Raw genomic sequence first — 19,453 nt, 5'->3', positions numbered from 1 at the left:
CACAGTCAGCCCAGGTGGGGAGCCGAGGGACGGCCTTGAAGGGGAAAGCGCCCTCCCTGCCGCTGTGTGGCGAGTGGCCTGGAAGCAGAGGGCCCACCAGGACTGTCCAGCTGTGAGCGGTGACACCTGGGCAGGGGTGGTGACAGTGCAGGTGCACTGGAAGGGGACGGGTCTGAGAACTCTTTGTGGGCAGGAGGGGCCTGGGCCCGGCGATTGTTCAGATGGGGTGGAGGGATGGGGGAGAGGGGAGTCCAGGATTGCTCAGTCTATACCTGCTTGAGAGCCTGCTGCACAGTTTACAAGGGGGCAGCTAGGTGTCAGGAGTCGCACAAGGGACCAATTTGAGGGGAAACTGATGCACTTGCTTTAGGAGGCAGAGCTGGAGGCCCTCTGACATCCAAGTGGAGATGTCCATGGAGTCAGGGCTCAGGAGAGAGAGCTGGCCCCCGATGAAGACATAGGTGGGGTGTGACGAGTGGGGGTAAGCAGAGGAGCTGCTGGACCCAGGAACCTCCCACCTGAGCGGTGAGCAGAGGCTGAGACCTGTCAGCGGGTCTGTCACCAAGAAGAGGCAGCCAGAGGGGTCCAGGGACAAGCAGGCCGAGGAAGGAGGCCTGCTGAGGGGGGAGGCGTGGTCCACGGTGTGAATGGCTGCTGAGAGGTCCAGAGATAGGACAGGAACCATAGGAGTCAGCCACAGGGAGGTCCCTGGGGACCATGCACTGCGGGGCGTGTCAGCACTGGTGGTGGAGGAAAGAGGTCTGGGGGAAGGAGCTCTTGCAGCTCCCCGCTCTATCGGAAGCCGTAGGAGAGCTGGGCCAGCCTGGGGAGCCACAGGGGAAAACTGGCCCCCTCCTTGCCTCGGAGCAGCACCCAGGAGGGCCCAGGGAACCGGCGGGGTGAAGGCCTCAAATGCCAAGTGCACAGAGATTGGATAATCCGGGGCAGCAGAACAGCTTGGGGGAGCGGCCAGGAGGACTTCCGGTGCACACGTCCTGAAGCCAGACCTTGAAGAGGGTGGAGCTTTGACCCTTGCAGGGAGCTGCGGGGAGACAGGGTCTGGGGATACAGTGCCCCAGGTCAGGGAACTCATTCCCTCCTTCCAGAGGCTGCTGCGGTTTGCCAATTGCAGGACACACGTGTGGGAGCAAAAGTGACCTGATTAGGGTGGGCGGGGGTCCTCAGGGTGTCACAAAGGCTTCCCAGGGAAAGCAGTATCCGGGCTGAGACCGGGTGACTGGGTGACGGGACGGCTGGCCCAGGGAACAGCCTGTGCAAAGACGGGCAGGTGGCCAGCTGCATGGGACGGAGAGCCGTTCCCGTGGCAGAAGCACAGGCTGGGGGTGGCTGGGGAAGGGAAGAGATCAGAGAATGGGCAGGGTGTGACCACGGAGGACCAAGCGGGTGGAGCCGAGAACTCGGCGTCATCCTGAGGCTGAGGGCAGTGAGAGTATGACTCTCAGCTGGTGCTGGGAGCTGGGTTCAGACTCAGGTGTCAGAGAGAAAGGCCCTGGGGCTGCTATGAAGATTGGAGGGGAGGGCTTCCCTGCTGGCGCAGTGGTTGAGAGTCCGCCTGCCGATGCAGGGGACACGGGTTCATGCCCTGGTCCAGGAAGATCCCACATGCCACGGAGCGGCTGGGCCCCGTGAGCCATGGCCGCTGAGCCTGCGCGTCCGGAGCCTGTGCTCCGCAACGGGAGAGGCCACAGCAGTGAGAGGCCTGCATACCGCAAAAAAAAAAAAAAAAAAAGATTGGAGGGGAGCCTGGTGTTAGGGAGAGGGGGAGTGGAGGCGCTGCATGTGGGGTGGCAGAGAGGAGGATAAGGATCCCAGTGGGGCTTCGGGGCTGTAGGACCCGCAGACGCAGTGATGCATCTGATGTGCGGAATGGGACAGGGATGTATCAAGGTTGACACCCGAGTTTCTGTCCTGCCATGGATGTCTCTGCTTGGGGCCCCGCAAACTCCACACACACCCAGTGACGACTTCTGTCACGCATCCTTTTCTACTGGTCCCAGAGCAGTGACAGGGGCCGTGTGTCATCTTTCGCTCTGTTATTTGCTGAAGATTTTACTGAGGATGAACGTCTGGAGAGCAGGCATTGGCAAACGGCAGAGCCCAGGCCTCCTCGGGTGTGACTGACACCGCCCGCCCCACCCCCAGGCAGAAGGTGCTGAGGGAGCAGATAGTAGGCCCCCCGGCCAAACCCTGGTGCCCCAGGAGGGCAGAGGGGCTCCTGGGGTATAGGCAGAGGGGAGGTGCGTCCGGCCAGGGTGGCTGCCACTGTGGCCACAGGCTGCAGAAAGCAAAGAGGATGCTGGAGAGACAACAGGCCCGGACCACAGAGGGCCGCAGCCGGCCCCGGACTCAGGGGCGCCACGTCCCCTTCAGGTGCTGGGAAGAAGCTCGACGGGAGGGGGTGGCAGGGCAGGGGCCAGAGAGGAGGCTGTCCCCGCCCCGCTGGGAGTCCCAGGGCCCTCAGTACATGCTCACCGCACCCACAGGCATCATCGACAGCACACACACGGAGCAGCGGCAGGTGGTGGCCGTGACGGGGGATGGCACCAACGATGGGCCCGCGCTCAAGAAGGCCGATGTGGGCTTCGCCATGGTAGGAGCTCGCGGGGGCCTGGGGCAGCATCCGGCAGGAGCCCGCAGGCAGGGGGTTAGGGGAGCGTGGACCACACAGCCTCCTGCAGGGAGCGCAGCACCCCCAGTGCACACTCCACCCACCCTCCGTCCACCTGATGCTCCCAGCACTCTTGAGGCTCGGCCTGGCCTCCGGGTCTCCCTGGAAGGGTAGAGGGGGCTTGCTGTAGCGATGGGTCTGGGGGAGGGAGGGAGGGGAGGGAGGGGAGGGGCCCCCCTTCCTGAAGGCAGACCGTTGGCCTCAGGGCTGGGTCTGTGAGGAGCAGGGCTGTGGTGTGCACGCACGTGCATGCCTCGTGTGGCCTGGCGGTGTGGGGGAGGGCGGGTGTGTGCGGGGGCTGGTGTAGGGGTGAGGACAGTGTCGCTAGCTCTGCTCGCCTCTCCGGTCGCCCCACCCAGGCTCCTGTCCCCATCCCCACAGGGCATCGCAGGCACGGATGTGGCCAAGGAGGCCTCGGACATCATCCTAACGGACGACAACTTCAGCAGCATCGTCAAGGCGGTGATGTGGGGCCGCAATGTCTACGACAGCATCTCCAAATTCCTGCAGTTCCAGCTGACGGTCAACGTGGTGGCCGTGATCGTGGCCTTCACGGGCGCCTGCATCACACAGGTGGGTCCACCAGGGGCAGGCAGGATGGCGCGGGCCGAAGCCTGGGGAGGGCGGACACCCACATGGGGTGTCCCAGATCGTCACACCTGCACGCTGAGGGCCAGGAGCTGCATCACAGACCCACCCACCTCAGGGTGCAGGAAATGAGGCTCAGAGAGGTGGCGGGATTTGCCCAAGGTCACCCAGCAAGTGGAGATGCCAGGCCCACCTCCACATCTGCCTGACCCAGGCACAGGCCTGGCCATTGCTCCAAGAGGCAGGAGAGGTGACCCTCAAGGGAAGGCAGGACCCCTGCCCGCATAAAGGGCCAGAGAGAGGCCGAGGCAGGACAGGCAGCCAGCTGGGGTCGCGGAGCTGGCAGGGCCCTGGGAGCCTCAGCTCCGGCGTGGAGTGCGTTGGGAAAGGCCTCTGTGCCTGGGTTCCTGGGCCTCGTGGAGCCGACAGGCAGGCCCCAGCACCTGCAGCCTCACTGCTTCCTCAGCCGCCTCACGAGGCGGGAACTGTGGTGATCCCCATTTCACAGAGGCAGAAACCGAGCCTCAGAGGATGGGCCTGCCAGGCACCTGCCATTGCTCGCGCAGCCGCCTGCCTCACCCCAGCGGGGCCTGACCAGGAGAGGGCAGGTGTTCCGAGGCCTGGCCCCTCCCAGAACCAGGTGGGCAGGCAAGGTCCTGCCCGTAAGAGCACGACAGAGGGCCAGAGGCCAGCACTGCCCTGAAGAGCTGTGTGCCCCTGGGAATGCTGTCCCCTCTGTTGTGCTCTGAGCCCTTGAGGGTGCACGTGGCAGCACCCAACACCCCAGCCCTGAGAGTGAAAGCCCTGGGCGGTGCCTAGGGCGGGGTGGAGGCGGGGGTCCCTTCTGCTCGTAAGGGCCTTGTCTCCTGCTCTGTGGACAAGAGGCTCCCTCTAGTGGTGGCTTGAGGGACACTCCCATGGTACAGCTGCTCACACCAGGCTTCTTGGAGACCAGCTAGTGCGAGATGAGGAAACTGAGGTGCCAAGGGGGCCGTCAGTTTGCCTGAGGTCTTGGATTGAGTTGGTGGCAGGGTTGTGAAGGCCTTGGTGGGGAGATGGGGGCCCTGACCCCACGGTGCATAGAGGAGGCTGATGGGCAGGAGGAAGCTGAGGGGAGTGGGGAGTGTGACTGAGCCCGGGCAGAGGTGGGAGAGGTGGCCTGGACGAGGGGCGGTGATAAATATCTAGGAGGTGAGTGAGTGTGTAAGGCGTAGGCGGAGGGGCCTCAGGAGCCAGCTCAGTCCAGGCTGCTGGGTATATAGGATCTGCAGGCTTCCTGGAGGAGGTGCTCGGGCAGTGTAGACCACATGGTACGACTGTGCGCAGACAGTATGAATATGCGATCCCTGTCTCAGCCAGAGAGAAGTGTGGGGATCCACACCAGAATGTGCACGGTGGGAACCCGTAAATGGTGAATGTTGATGAGTTTTAGCTTCTTCTGTTCCTTACCTGCCCAAATTTTCTACCAGGAAAATACATTATTTTTGGCGTCACAGACACACATAATAATTGCTTAAAGTAAACATAAGGGGTAAAGAGAAATTGGGTGGTAGTAAAAAAGGGACAGGGTCCCAGGCATTGTTTGTGGGATAGGAGAGGCCCGAGCCATTGGTGGTCGAGGGGAAAGAGGCAGCGGGAAGCAGAGGAGGTGGGGTCTGGGCGGGAGGTGGTTGTGGGAGGGTCGTGACCTTAGCCTGGAAGAGGGGCTCGTCCAGACGGGGGCTGGAGAGGCGGAGGAGGGAAGATGGCGGGGATGTGGCTGTATTTACGGGGGCTGGGCTGTGGAACTGGTGGCCATCGGGCCTGGGGCTCAATTTTCTCCTTGTGCGAGAAGACAGGTCTGAAGTGGGCGGGTCTGAGCTGTTCCCCAGGGAAGGCCTAGCAAACCTGCTCCACGTCTGCTCTGGAACCCAGGGGGTGGGCCAGCCGAGGAAGACCCACGGGGAGAGCCGGCCTCAAAGCTCCGGTGGGAAGCTGCTGACACCTCAGGAAGGAGCCCCACCCCGGGCACTTCGGGCCAGCAGGCAGGCCGGCCGCCCCGTGACAGCCCCCTCTCCACTCGCTATCCCCAGGACTCCCCTCTGAAGGCCGTGCAGATGCTCTGGGTGAACCTCATCATGGACACGTTCGCCTCGCTGGCGCTGGCCACCGAGCCACCCACGGAGACCCTGCTTCTGAGGAAGCCATACGGCCGCAACAAGCCCCTCATCTCGCGGACCATGATGAAGAACATCCTGGGCCACGCCGTCTACCAGCTAACCCTCATCTTCACCCTGCTCTTTGTTGGTGAGTCCCCCACCCTGCCCACCAGGGACACCATGGCCCAGACCCCGTGCTCTGGACTCACAGCTGCCTGCCTGTTTGCTGGTGAGGTGATGGAGGCCTAGGGAGGTGAAGTTAGTTGCTCAGGGTCACACAGCAAATCTCGGGTAGAGACTGGCCCTGCCCCAGGTCTGGCTGACTCCAAAGCCAGGGATTTTTCCACGGATGACAGCTGCAGACACTGTGTACACAGTGCCAGGTGGTGCCTCACGCCAGCCCCGCAGAAGCCTGAAGCTCTAGGGGGAGTGGCCAGCCCCTTCTCTCATTGCTCCCACACTCGGAAGGATCCTCACCACGCCATCCTCAGAAAAGAGCCGCATGCCTGCCTACCCGCCAGCTGTTTCCACAACACGTTTATTTAGGACCCTCTACCACCAACCCCCATGACACTGAGGGCACCGAGCACAGAGAGGGGAGGTGACTTGCCCGAGGTCACACAGCCGGTCTGAGGTGGCACCCTAGCTGGTTCTAAGACTGGCCTGGCTTCCAGGGTGCTTCAGAGATGATCCGGGTGAAGCCCACCCCTGGCACCTGGACAGGCCCAGAGGCGGGCAGGAGCTGGCCCACAGCCACATGGCAAGTTGGGGCCAGCTTGGAGTCCCCAGAGCCTCTCTGAGCTGGGTTTTCAATGCCAACGAGCCCTTGCCCTCAAGTCCAGAGTACAGATGGCGATGGGGCACGATCCCATTCCTCAGAGTGCAGTTCCCTGCCGTTGTGTTGGCAGGACGGTTGCAAAGATGATCATGAAAAGCCTTGGAGGATGTTCGGGGAATGCAGAATTAGTAGAGACGCGGAGAAAGCTGTCAGGCTGGGGGGAGAGGGGGGCGTGGTGGGCTCCTGCTCTACTCGCTGGCTTCCCCACTTGAGCGCCTGCTCTGGGCAGTCCTGGACTCAGCTAGATCCTCACACTCAGAAAACCCCACAAGCCCTCCCAGCACCAGCTCATGCAGCTTTGCAAAAGGACGCAGGACGGCATCAGGCATGCCATGGGTGGGTGTCCACACAGCAGCCCGGGGCTGTGTCCCCCACACACTGCCATGTGGCAGCTCCTGTGACAGAGAGTTAGGCCACCTGGGTGAGTCCAGAGCCAGCCTGGCCTGGAAGCTCCAGCCTCCATGCAGGAACTGGTCTCTCCTGTAACAGCCCCTTGCGCTTCCAGAGGTCTCAGCAAGGACGTGCTCAGTTACAAGCAGCAAGACTTTCGGGGGGACCCAAAGCCATGGTCTCCCGCCAGGTATTCCGAGGTCACTCTACATCCTCCCAGTCCGGATGAGTTTGCCAACCAGGGGTTGCTTTTTATAAGCCCTGTCGCCTTGTAGCACAGCTGGCCTCCCACCTTTATCAGATTTCTGCAGGAAAAGTGGAAGAAAGTCCACCCAAGGCCTTTCTCCCCTAGAGGAGAAAGGGTTTTGTTACCCCTTCACTTACACCCCACAGTTCAGGCCCACCTGCCCCCCAGTGTCCAGAGAGCACCTCCCGCATCTGGGTGACCCACCCGGCTGTTCAGAAGAGGCCCCCACGCAGGGCCAGGCGTCTCCCCAGCTCCGTCCCTCAGCCCGGCTCCCGCCCTCTCGGCTTGGCAGGCGAGAAGATGTTCCAGATCGACAGCGGGAGGAACGCGCCCCTGCACTCGCCGCCCTCCGAGCACTACACCATCATCTTCAACACCTTCGTCATGATGCAGCTCTTCAACGAGATCAACGCCCGCAAGATCCACGGCGAGCGCAACGTCTTCGACGGCATCTTCCGGAACCCCATCTTCTGCACCATCGTGCTGGGCACCTTTGCCATCCAGGTACCGGGCCCCCACCCTGACCGGGCCGGGGTGGGCAGAGGGCAGCGGGCCGCCGGAGCCCCTCGGCAGTGCCCTGAGAGCCCGGACCTCGAGCTGGCCCCTGACGGCCTGTCCCTCTGTCTCTCTCTCTCTCTCTGCTCCCTGTGGCCTCCAGATAGTGATTGTGCAGTTTGGCGGGAAGCCGTTCAGCTGCTCTCCGCTGCAGCTGGACCAGTGGTTGTGGTGCATATTCATCGGGTTAGGAGAGCTTGTCTGGGGCCAGGTGAGTGCTGGGGGAGCTGCAGGAGGGGCCTCTCGGCAGGGGAAGGGAAAGAACACTGGACGGGGAATCCAGGAGCCCCAGGAGTGGGTCATGGCTCCTCCACGGATCAGCTGTGTGGCTCCGGGCAAGGGCCTCCCCGTCTCTGGAGACCGGAGCCGTGGGGTTGGCCCAGGTCTCGAATGCTGGTCACTTGGGTATCGCCACCGTGATTTTTCTTCTGTCTCTACACCCCGCTCATCCTGTTATTTACTTGGTACTTTCTTTTAGTCACATCTGTTTTTCGAACTGAAATTTATTTCAAAAGGTAATTTATATTACAGATATGATTGGAAAGTCAGTATCACTTGTCATAAACAGAAGCTAACCAAAAAACTGTAACAAGCGCGATGTTTTTAAACTCTGACTAGAGGCCATGGCCAGCCCAGGCTCAGAGCTCGAAGCCGGCTTGTGGTAAAGAGCATTAGTAGCTGGTGTGACACCAAGCAGAGGCTCCTTCAGAGAGCGCGGAGGGAGCGTAAGAGGGGCAAACCCTGTTGCATCGCAGTGCTGTGTCTGCAGCCATCTGTGGCCCTCCCCAGCTTCGGGGAACCCGGGGCTGGATCCTCTCTAGGGGCCCTTCTAGCCATGACCCCAGAACGTTCTCCCACCAGGCACATGCACACACACACGCACACGCACCATCATGGAACTCACAGCTTGCAGCTCAAAGACGCCTGACCAGGACATGGTACCCGGAGCTGGATCCAGGCAGTGGGTGCCCCAACAGGCCTAAGACGTTGGTCTTGCCTTCAAGCTGCTCCCAGGCTAGAGTGGGAAATTCCAGTGAGAGAAATTAACTAGAAGGTAAAGAATAAAATTTAGCTTCCTTCAGAATAATCTTCTTTAAACTTTGGCGCTTCTTTGGAGAGTTGATAAACTAGGTTTGACTTAACAACGCCATTCCCTGGGCACCCTCAGGGCCTGGGCATCTTCGTCCCACTGGACAATCCCTCAGGGAGCCCTCGGCGTCTGGATGAGCAGGTTCCTGACACCTAAGGAAGATGCCAGCGGGCAAGGCCCACCTTAAACCCCCGGGGAACCCCTGAGAGTGTGCAGGGCAGCCCCTGTCAGTCCCTAGAGGAGATGTCAGGGGCCTCTGACCTCTGCCACCTCAGCTGCCCCACAGGGCCTGCCGCTCAGGCCTCAGCCCCACGGACAAGCCCTTTGGAGGAAGAGTAACAGCAAAGGCATATCCCCCTCCCATCTTGCCTTCCCTTTCCGGGAGGGCAGCCATTCCAAGAGTCCCAGGATTGACTGCCCCCAAGGCACGCAAGCTCTGAGCTCCTGTTGCCCAGGGTTGGGCACCCCAGGACCCGGTGACCTCAGGAAGAATAAGCCAGAGACCTGAGGGCCAGTGACTTAGACACAGCATCTCCAACTCTGAGAACCGGTCCCAGCTTTCCAGATGGGAAGGCCGGAGCTCACAGAGGTTAAATGACTTGCCCAAAGTCACAGGACTTGTAAGGTCTGGGGTATCCAAAGTCCCACGTGTCCAACTCCCCAGATTTCCCACGATTTCCACCTGCCTCTGGATGAGTGAGTGAATTAAGAAGCAAATTAAAAAGAAATCTAAAGTTGACTTGAGGAGGAGGTGCGACGAGTTAAGGAGTGAGTCGAACGTAACTAGGTCAGTGGGTAAGAAGAGCAAGAGGGAGGAAGGGAGGCCGAGCCCTCCGCTGACAGCCCTCTGCTGGCCCCTCGCAGGTCATCGCCACCATCCCGACCAGCCGGCTCAAGTTCCTCAAGGAGGCGGGCAGGCTCACGCAGAAGGAGGAGATCCCGGAGGAGGAGCTGAACGAGGACGTGGAGGAGATAGACCACGCCGAGCGAGAGCTGCGGCGGGGCCAGATCTTGTGGTTCCGAGGCCTGAACCGGATCCAGACCCAGGTACAGGCGGCTCCTGGGGCCGGGCCCGTGCCCGGCGGGGTGGGTGGCGATGGGGATGCGGGGATGAGGGTGGGTCCAGACCCGCTCTCACCATCTCACCAGCCTCCTGTGCACCCATGTTCCCCACACACACACTCTGCGTTGCCGCTGAAGAGCGGCCTCCTCGGGAAGGTCCTACCTCCCTGTCCACCTGGCTGGGGTCGGACTGGGGTCACACCCACTGTGGGCTCTGGGGCGGGGGGCAGGGGGTGCCCCTAAGGTGGAGGAGGGGTGACCCTGAGGGCCGAGGTGAGTGAGGGGCTCCTGTCAGGGTTGCTGGGGGGCCGCCAGGAGGGTCAGGTGAAGCTGGAGACTGATCCACGTGAGGCCAGGATGGCAGCTTCAGGCCGGGGTGGGCCCCAGATTCTCCCGGCCACGTGGTCAGGCCTGCATCTGCACGTACATCTTCCTCCACGGGGGGCTTCAGACACTCTCCTAGCCCCCACTGGGGCATTGAGTCAGTTCTGGGGACCAAAGGTTGGTTTTCCACGCACACGCACCCCAAGGACACACATGTAGAGCACACGTGTGGGATGTGTGTCCGGCCAGAAGCAGGTCTCTGCCTCAGAACGGGACTGCGTGGCCACCACCTGACACACGCCACGAACATGCAGCCCCCGTGTTCCCACACGGCCCCTCTCCCTGAGTCAGGGCTGCAGTTCTCGGGGTGCTTTCACAGCCCTGTAGGATGAGGAACAGAGGGACCAGGAAACCGAGAGAGGCTCAGTCTCCTGCCCAGCCGGCCTGGAACAGCCGTGCTGGGACGTTCATGGTCACCCTGCCCCCGTCACGCTCTGGGAAGTGCGTCAGGGCCCCCCAGCTCGGGTCTGCGGTCCTGCAGTCCTACGTGGCCTACCACTGCATTTCCACCTAGCACAAAAACAGGTCACCTGGGCTGCCTCACACCCTACAGGGACTGTCCCAAACATCATCTCATTGGCCTTCCCAGCCCCCTGAGAGGTCGGTGTGCCCCGCACCTAGTTTTAGGGGTAACCGAGGTTCAGGAGACAGCCCTTTCTGGGCACTGGGTCGGGGGAGCAGGCTGCACACCCAGAGCCTCCTGACAGACAGCAGTCTGTGCTCCGGGACTAGACCTCCGGGTAGCCCCCATCCCGCACTTCCCAGGCGGGCCCGGCAGCTCTCAGCACACACACAGCCCTGGTGCTGTCACCAGCCTGGCCACAAAGCCTTTGAGGAGGACGCCGGGACTGTAGTTTCTTGAGTGAGCACGAGTCCTATCTAGCCTGACTCTCACGGACCACTAAGTGGGCCAGTGCTTTGCCCCTCGCAGCTAACCCTGCCAGGTAGGTGGCATTGCCCCTTCTGAAGGACAAGAAGCTGCCGCTGGGCAGTGACTTGCCCAAGGCCGTCTAGCTCGTAAGTGATAGAGCTGGGGTCTGGGCCAGGGTCTGTCCACCCCAGAGCTCCCAGCACACCACTCTGGCTCCACGCCTGGTCCCGAGGGCTGAGCACCCCCTCTGCCTCCAAACACCATGTTTAACGCCCCACCCGCGGGCCCCCGCCCAGCCCATTGGCCCCTGAGTCACTAGAGCAGGACCAAGGCCGGGCCCCTGTGGCTCCCCCCTCAACCGGGCCCTGGGGACCCCAGGCGCCCGAGCTGAGCAGACGTCTCTCAGAGCCTTGGCGCGTGCCTGGTATTGTCGTTTTGGTTTAAGTGGCGTGCTGTCTTGCCGTGGCTGCGGCTGTCCTCGTGGCCTGGCGCCTGTCAGTCGTGTAGCTGTCGTGTCCATTCTTTTCGCAACTTGTCTCGTTCTCTCCTCCGTTGCAGATTGAAGTAGTCAATACTTTCAAGAGCGGGGCCTCCTTTCAGGGAGCCCTGCGGAGACAATCCTCCGTCACCAGCCAGAGCCAGGACGTAGCCAATCTCTCTAGCCCTAGTCGCGTGTCGTTGTCCAATGCTCTTTCCTCTCCGACCAGCCTTCCTCCTGCTGCAGCCGGGCGTGAGTGTGAATCCTTACCGCCTCGGGTGCCACCGCCGCCAGCGCCGGGCGGCCAGGAGGGCAGGGGCCGGGGCGCCAGGGACTCGGGGGGCAGGAGGTCGTGATTAGGCCCAGGGGGCTGAGGGGCCCCGGCCATTGAGGAGGGTCCCAGGCGGTCAGCAGACCACAGCCAGGCATGGGGTGGCAGTCCCTTAGGGGGTCAGGGTCGGCTGGGGTCAGGGTCAGGGGTTATGACCAGGCAGTCATGGGGTCCTGAGGGTCACAAGTAGTCAAAAAGTCTGGGTCAGTCAAAGGATCACTGTTGGTCAGGGAGGTTTCAGTGATCGAATGTCACAGTCCCCCACAGGGTCACGGTGGCCAGAGGGGAGCAGTCAGCTGGGGGGCGTGGAGCACACCAGTCAGTGTAGGGTCATACCCGGTCAGGAAAAGCCTGGCTTGTGAGGGCCAGGGTCAGAGCTGGCCAGGAGATCGCAGTCCTGCAGTCGAAGTCAGGCCAAGGGTTACTGTGGGTCAAGGGAGGAAAGGCTCTCAGGGGTCACAGTCAGCCACAGTGAGGTCCAACCCAGAGGGGTCACTATAGATCAGAGGTCACAGTTGGTCAGGGGACCCAGGTCCCCAAGGAGATCACAGCCTGGAGGCCCGCTACCAGTAGTTCAGCCCCTTCTGCCCTCTCTCCTTGTACACCTGCGAGCACCAGCTACCTTACACACACTTCTCCCTGCAGCGGGGCTTGGAGCACAGCGAAGGCCTGAGCCCTTCCTGGAAGGGACAAGGCTCCTGACCCATTCCACTTGACCTCAGGTAGAGCACAGTGGGGGGTCTCATCTTGGCTGGCTGACAGCAGGCCCGAGGGACCCAGTCTAACCTGTGGCTTCCTCCTTCCTCATTGGAGGGACACCTGGGACTCCGACCCCCTCCATCACCTCCCTCCCTCGAGCTCATCTCCTCACACCAGGGCGTCTGACACAAGTTTCTCAACTCTGGCCTTGTCTAGATCTTTATGAACCCCCCATGGCTCCAGGCCCCAGAGGGCACGAGGAGTTTCTATTTGCCACCTGCCTCCCTTCCCTGTCTCTAGTCAGCCCCTCCTAAACCACAAGGGAGCTGCAGTCTGGTCCTCTCACGTTGCTGTTCACTCAGCCAGCCCTTGGGCTTCTCTGATGAGACTCCAGGCCTCGTCTCTTGATACTTTATAAGGTGCCACTACCCCCCACCCTCCCAAGCACAGAACATCCAAAACACACACCTCTGCCACCGGGCAGGAGAGGACCATGTGCTGGGTGAGAATGATGCCATCTGAGCCCTTGGACAAGAGGCGCGAGCCGCACGGTGCTGTCGGTGGCGTGTGCTCACGTCCCACGGCCTTTCCGTGGGTGCAGTCCCGCCAAGTACACAAAATGACAGGGAGGATGCAGAAACGGGGGAAAGCCCCTGTGCTCGTTCATCAGCACGAAAACACAGCGATGGGGAGGCCAGACGAGCCCAGGTGAAGTGAGGCCACGTTTGAGCAGACGGTGTCTGAGTCGCGTTCCCATGAGGCACTGTCGCCGGCAAGTCACTGCCAGGCTTTCTCAGAGCAGGAGACACTTCGCTCCCACCCTTTCCCGCTCCATACAGACCGCCCTCGCCTCGGTGGGAGGCCTGCGCCCAGCTGCCCTACTCCTGCGCCAGCCGAGCTCCAGCCTTGGTCAGCGCTGCCTCCTGTCGTGAGGTGCAGAGACCAAAAGTGCTCAGGGCTGGAGAGCCACCTGGGGAAAGGATCTCTTCCTCTCGGGGTTCCCACTGCCCTCCCATTGCCTCCTGCATGCCTCCGGCCGGTCTGACTGCCAGAAGGTGGCCTCCGGGTCCAGGCCCAGGTCTTCGTCCTCCCCGGTTCGGCCTCTTTCTGGAAGCGTGGTGCCTCACCCTGGCCAACAGGGGGCTCACGACACTCCTGGGTACCTGCAGCCTCTCCCTGGGTTAGGCCCCGCATCTTAGCTCTTCCAGTCTCGAAGAAAGAGCGCAGTCATCTTGAACCTTTTCTTCTGCCCTTTAGAAAACCATTCAATAAGGCCAGTCCTGTGACAATTGGTTCTCAACACGTTTCCTTCAGAGAAATGCCCATTTCTGCCTGCCCTTTGCTTCCTATCTCTAAGCCAATCTCCTTCTAGCCCAGATTAATCCCTTTATCCCATGGTGACCCAACTATGGAACAGCCTTTGAGAAGGATGCTATAGGCCTTGCCCATGACCCGTCATTTTCTCAGAGGACCCAAAGGGGCTGATCAAGCATGACTCCCTCACCCAAGTGCCGTCTTGCCTCTCCCTCAGGCATCACGCCGCCTTAGGAATCTTGCATTCCTACCTGCAATTGTAGAATCCAGCCTGTAATTCTGGGTCCCTTCTGGGACCCTTTCTTGGGCATGGGGTCTCAAAAAACGCCTGACCATCCCCTTGCTCAAGGGTACTGGTTCCAAAATTGATCACAACCTCTGTGGTTTCAACAGACACATTTCGGTCAACACAGTCACGATGGGAAATATCCCCTAGTTCCTCCTTTGCTTGAATAGTTTCTATAGCGATGTCACCTCCTCTGGTCTCCAAGGACTCTGAGAGCCCTCTAGATACCAGGCAGGGTCCCTACAGAAGCCAAAAGGCTTTCTTCCCACAGGGTGTGAAGCAGGGGGCCAGGAAGTAAGAGAAGGGCTCCCCCCACCCCCTGCCTCCTCCGAGCAGGATCTTCTTCCCAGGATTCTCCAGTAGAGTAGGGTGCCTGTTGAGTTGAAAACACCTGGGCTCTCTGTGCCCTGGAAGGAGTCAAACCACCGTACTTTGGGCTATCAGAAGTGACCACCAAGTCCTGGGGCAGGGTGGCGTGCGCCTGGCTGACTTCTGACTCATGACCTGGGGTGAGGAACCCCCCAGCACATCACACATCCCTCCCTCAGCACCACTGTGAGGCGGAGGGCCCCAGGCAGACACATACCATGCGGTGACAGGACAGTCTGTCTGGTCAGACTGGCATTGGAATGATCAGGAGGAAACTCTGGTCCACTGCCTTGCTTTCCTCTTCTCACTTACTCAAAAGCGAGTTTCTTTTTTTCTCCCAGAAACTTAATGGCACACCCCTAATGCCTTATACTCTAGCCTCACCCAAAATTTTCCAAAGCAGTTCAGCACGTCCTTCACTCAGGCTCAGAGAAGTGAACTGACTTGGCCAAGATCACACAGTATGTAAGTGACAAGAGCTCTGACTCCAAAGTCCCTCATTTTTCTCACCACCCACACCACTTCCCAGATAAGCCCACAGACCTAGAGCCCACAGAGGTTGAATTTCCACTGTGGAACCAGTACCCACGCCCACAGCCTCATCCGGTGAAAAGGAGGAGCCAATCCTCTGGGGTCTAGAAGGCCAGGGAAGCTCTTTCTCTGCTTGAGTTTCCACCAGCCTGGCAGGGACTGAGAAGAGAGGCATTTTCCCATCGGTGATCAGAACAGAATTAGCATTTAGCTCTTAGATCCAAGGCCAAGCTACAGCGCTCCTCTCTCTTATTGCCACAAATTCCTAACCCATCTCAAGCTACCTCTGTATTTAGCAAGTTCATAGCATGCTCCACGTTCATGAGTGAAGGTCCTGTTCCTTCAAACCAACCAGGCCCAGAGCATCAGACTCCTAACCCCAGACCAGCCACTTTCTGGACGCCGTACCCTGCTAGACAGGGCATCCCCCATCCCACTCCCCCTTCAGATTCCCGGTTCTGAGGACTGCTAGGGCAAGGAGTTTGCATCTCTTAGGGGGAGAAGTGAAGAAGGGAAGGAAAGGAAGCTGGACCTCTCATTAGCATTCTGGTAACTAACTTAGTGCAACCTTGGGTTGGCGAGAAAATGGCTTGCTTCTGGGGGGGAGCCCAGACCTCTCCGCTGTCTGAATATTCCATGTGTTTGTTTCCCTAGAGGGCTAGAGAACCCTGGACACAGAGTTCAGCAAGAGAGAGTGAAATTAAAAGAGGTTGTGAGTCTTTAACCTTGAGCCTGAAATGAATGTGAATCAATCCCAGACTCTTGGCTTCCTTGAAGCCGGGTAAACATTCGAGTATGTCGAACCCGCCCCAGACCGGGGCCCATGCATTTGCTCAGAGCCATCGACAACGGGCATGGGGCTCCCCACCCGCTTTGTGCTGATGGAACCAAAACATCTGAAAGCCCACAGACCGAGGCCCTTCCTCTCTTCCCCCTCACCCCACGCCCCAGTGCAGCTCATGCCAGCAAGGCCCATCACCAGGGCAGGCAGGGAGGGGAGATGGGAGAGCTTTTTTTTCTTCCCATACTTTTTTCCATTTCAGCCGCGAGAGATCCGAAGTGGAGACTTGAGACGGCCGTGGCGGGGTGTCCCGAAAAGTCTTGTCCCCACAGTCTTGTCCAGAGCAGTTCATTCTTTCTGTTGTCTCCATTCCAGGGGGAGGGGGAGGGGCCTACATCTCATTGTGTGTCATCCCCTCCGCGTTGTCAGTCACACGACAGGGTCCTGCCACCATCCCTCCTCCTCCACCAGGCGCTCCCGGCTGGCATCTTATTGCAGTTCAGCCAGGCTCTGGGCTGAGCAGCTACAATGATCATTATTATTCCCATTTTACAGTTAAGAAAACTGAGGCCTGCAACATCTTTTTTGTTGTTGTTTTCACTTAGTCAAGGGAGTAGTGGCCCAGTTATCAGGATATCAGAATACTGAATAATCTCTACAGAGCCACAAATAGGGAATCCAGGGAGAAAGAGACCTGAGAGCAGCCAGATGGCCATCACGGACGACCAGCACTAATGCATGGCGTCTGGCTGGCTCTCTCTTGGCACCCGATGCCTCTTACTGAAAGCAGGATTCCACCAGGCAGGTTTCCCTGGAGTCCCCCGCTCATAGCACATAAGAAGGAGAGGGGACAGAGATGCTTTTGAGAAGACAAGGGAAAGCCAGAACTAGTAAGTGATGGCTGACAGCAAAGGAGAAAAACTTTAAAAAAAAAAAAAATCAAAACTGTGGGGTCTTACACAAGACCAAGAAGGCTTATTGACAAACTTAAATTCTTCTCTGTGTTCTCTAAACTAAAAGGCAGAGGAGCTTAGGATGTGCTTTAGAAAGACTGCTCTCTGAAACAGTCAAGCAAACCCTGAGCTGTGACACTTAAAACCGTCAGCCACAGTCACTGTGAAAATTCACTCCCACGGACAGGGCTTTCCCCCCTGAGCCCCACCAACGAGCTACCTCTGGGTTTAGCTCCGCAAATCCTGGGACCACGAGGGCCTCCCCACAACTGCCCTGTCCGGTCCTCTGTCCCCCTACAGGCCTGTGATGTGGGGGGAGGGAAGGCCAAGACGGACGGCCTCAGCACCCCGGCCGCCTCAGCTGAGGCTCTGCTCCTTGGAAGCATGGATACCGCCTTGCTTTCCCCACCACTGGCTCCGCTCTGAGTTGGGGCTGGGAAGAGAGGAGGAGGCGCCTTTGTCCCGAGTCCCATCAGCCCCTTGACATGGCAGGCTTGGCTCCCCCTCCCAGGAGTCCAGAGAAGGGATGCCTCTCTTCAAAGTGAGGGTCCGGTTCCTGTGCACCCTGTGAGGCGGGACAGGGGACGGCCAGGCCGGTGGTGTGGCTCGCCCGCAGTCAAGGCACCCGAAGTGGCAGAGCCCGGACGCAGACTCGGGTCTTCCCGACTCTGGATCCAGTGCTCTGCCCACTGGCCTGGACGAGTCAGCGTCCAGCCTCCTTCCATTCTTCAGGGAACCCAGCTTCCAACTGAGACACAGAAAATGAAAGAACTTGCCGTTTTGTGGCTCAGTTCCACAGCCTCTTAGAATCCTACCCAGGGCCTGGATTTGGCCCTCTGATTTTGGCCTCGTTTTTTGGTATTGTGTTTTCAAAGCACAAATAAAGAAAGGAGGAAAAATCCCCAGGAAATAAGGGACCCCAAAGCCAACTCCAATGAGTGGCCAGGGCTTTGAGTCTATACTCGAGTGTTTACCTCCCAAATGCATGAAGGGAAGAAACGTTGGGTACAAACGACCTCCATTCACATTGTCCAGGCTTCCAAGTGTAGCCGTGTGTCGTCTGTGTGTGCCGTGTGGCTCCCGCCCCCCACCCCGCCCCGTAGCATGCTCGTGCCCCTGAACGTCATCAGCCGCTGCCTCCGTCGTGCTTTCTGGCTGCCTCTGCTCTGCACCCCAGAAAGCCCCGAGTTGGCTTCGGTTTGCTGTGCTGCTTCGGTTTGATGTTGCCCTTCTCTGTTTGGCCCTTGTGTGTCCTTTCTCATCCCGGCTCATCCAACTGTCTCTCCTTTCTGTTCCTTTTCTGTTTGTGACACGTTATCTGTTCCATGTCGTGTGGTTTCTTAACCGCGTGTGGTTTTTCTAAGATTAATTTTTTACAAATAAATAGCCTCTCCTCCTTCCTCCTTTATTCCCACCTGGTCTCGCACCCCTTCTGCATGGTCGAACCTCTGCTTTAAAGTTAACAAGGCTCAGTCTCTCACTAGGTCTGGGTGCCCGCTGGAGTGGACTAAGCTTCCTCTAACCACAGTTTCCCATCATCGTTATGATGGGCCTTCCTTCCTCCTGTCCTAATACTGTAGTCTTTACCCAAACCCAAGCAATCTTAAAAACCTCACGGATGAACACAACCTAAATCCCCGCTTCCGTTCTTCCCTCTCCTCTCCGTGCTCATGACACCCAGCGACTGTGGATTCCAGCCACCTGCTGTGCCCGAACCCCCCTCTCCCCCACCCGCCCCTCCTCCGAGCCCCCCAGAGCTTGGCCGCCGGCCCCCCTGGGGGCAGCGCTCCTCACCCCCGTGCTTCCCTTGCAGATCCGCGTCGTGAAGGCGTTCCGTAGCTCTCTCTATGAAGGTCTAGAAAAGCCTGAGTCTCGAACCTCCATCCATAATTTCATGGCTCATCCTGAATTCCGGGTCGAAGATTCACAGCCCCACATTCCCCTCATCGACGACACCGACCTGGAAGAAGATGCCGCGCTCAAGCAGAACTCGAGCCCGCCGTCCTCGCTCAACAAGAACAACAGCGCCATCGACAGCGGGATCAACCTGACGACCGACACAAGCAAATCAGCTACCTCTTCAAGTCCAGGGAGCCCCATCCACAGCCTGGAGACGTCGCTTTAGCTGAGGACCCCGCCACCACCCACCTCCCGGGCACCCACCCGTCCAGGCACCCGACTCACCCAAGCAGCAGCGAGCCACAGCAGGAAACCAAATACTGGCGAGAAAACCGTTTCCACCCAACAGACCCTTTTTCTGGCTGCGATGCTGTTTGAACTCTTTTTCACTTCGAGGCGAGGGCGGGATCTCCTCCGGGGGCTTAAGGGAGTGAGCGGTTTTTCCCAGAACTAGCCCTTCCTGGCTCCCACCCGACATGGACCAGCCATGCACCCGCCCGGCGCCATGTCCCCTGCATGAATGTACTGTACACTTCCGGTCCTCCCCTTGTTTGGTTTTTGGGGGGTTGGGGAGGGGTTTTTTTTGTTTGTTTGTTTGTTTTCTTAGGCGGGAACTGCAGACAGACTCTTTTCTGAGACTATTTATCCAATCCACTGGTCTGTGAGTTTTTGAAATGCTTGCGCAGCATGGTCTCAGTTGTATAGGTTAATTTAACAACTTTTTGAAATTGCAGAGCTTATCTCGCCTAGTAAATTTGCACCAATGGAACCGAAGAACTTCAGACACTCACAAGGTTATATCCATTTCTTTGTATCTATATCAACGTATACTTCCCCAAGACTGTATACGTCCATATAGATAGGTAGATATATATGTGTCTATATGTATGTATATATATATATATATATATACATATATATATATATATACACACACATGGATATATAAAGTTTCTTTGC

General features: G+C 59.0%; 1 protein-coding gene across 1 annotated transcript in view; it reads left to right on the top strand.

The window, feature by feature from the left end:
* The window catches only part of ATP2B2 (ATPase plasma membrane Ca2+ transporting 2), a 402,426-nt gene extending 383,218 nt beyond the window's left edge, over nucleotides 1-19,208 (top strand). Inside the window, exons 21-29 of the mRNA XM_079933858.1 lie at nucleotides 2,505-2,611; nucleotides 3,071-3,262; nucleotides 5,350-5,563; nucleotides 7,183-7,394; nucleotides 7,549-7,656; nucleotides 9,400-9,582; nucleotides 11,411-11,586; nucleotides 15,515-15,569; nucleotides 18,408-19,208. Coding sequence (XP_079789984.1) covers nucleotides 2,505-2,611; nucleotides 3,071-3,262; nucleotides 5,350-5,563; nucleotides 7,183-7,394; nucleotides 7,549-7,656; nucleotides 9,400-9,582; nucleotides 11,411-11,586; nucleotides 15,515-15,569; nucleotides 18,408-18,719 — 1,559 coding nt within the window. The 3' untranslated portion in view covers nucleotides 18,720-19,208. The remainder of the gene's footprint in view (nucleotides 1-2,504; nucleotides 2,612-3,070; nucleotides 3,263-5,349; nucleotides 5,564-7,182; nucleotides 7,395-7,548; nucleotides 7,657-9,399; nucleotides 9,583-11,410; nucleotides 11,587-15,514; nucleotides 15,570-18,407) is intronic.
* Nucleotides 19,209-19,453: the final 245 nt, after the last annotated feature.

Source organism: Stenella coeruleoalba, assembly GCF_951394435.1.
Source record: "Stenella coeruleoalba genome assembly, chromosome: 10".
NCBI classification, from domain to species: Eukaryota; Metazoa; Chordata; class Mammalia; order Artiodactyla; family Delphinidae; genus Stenella; species Stenella coeruleoalba.
Note: the sequence above shows the minus strand (reverse complement) of the source record. Positions and strands in the feature narration are given on the sequence as shown.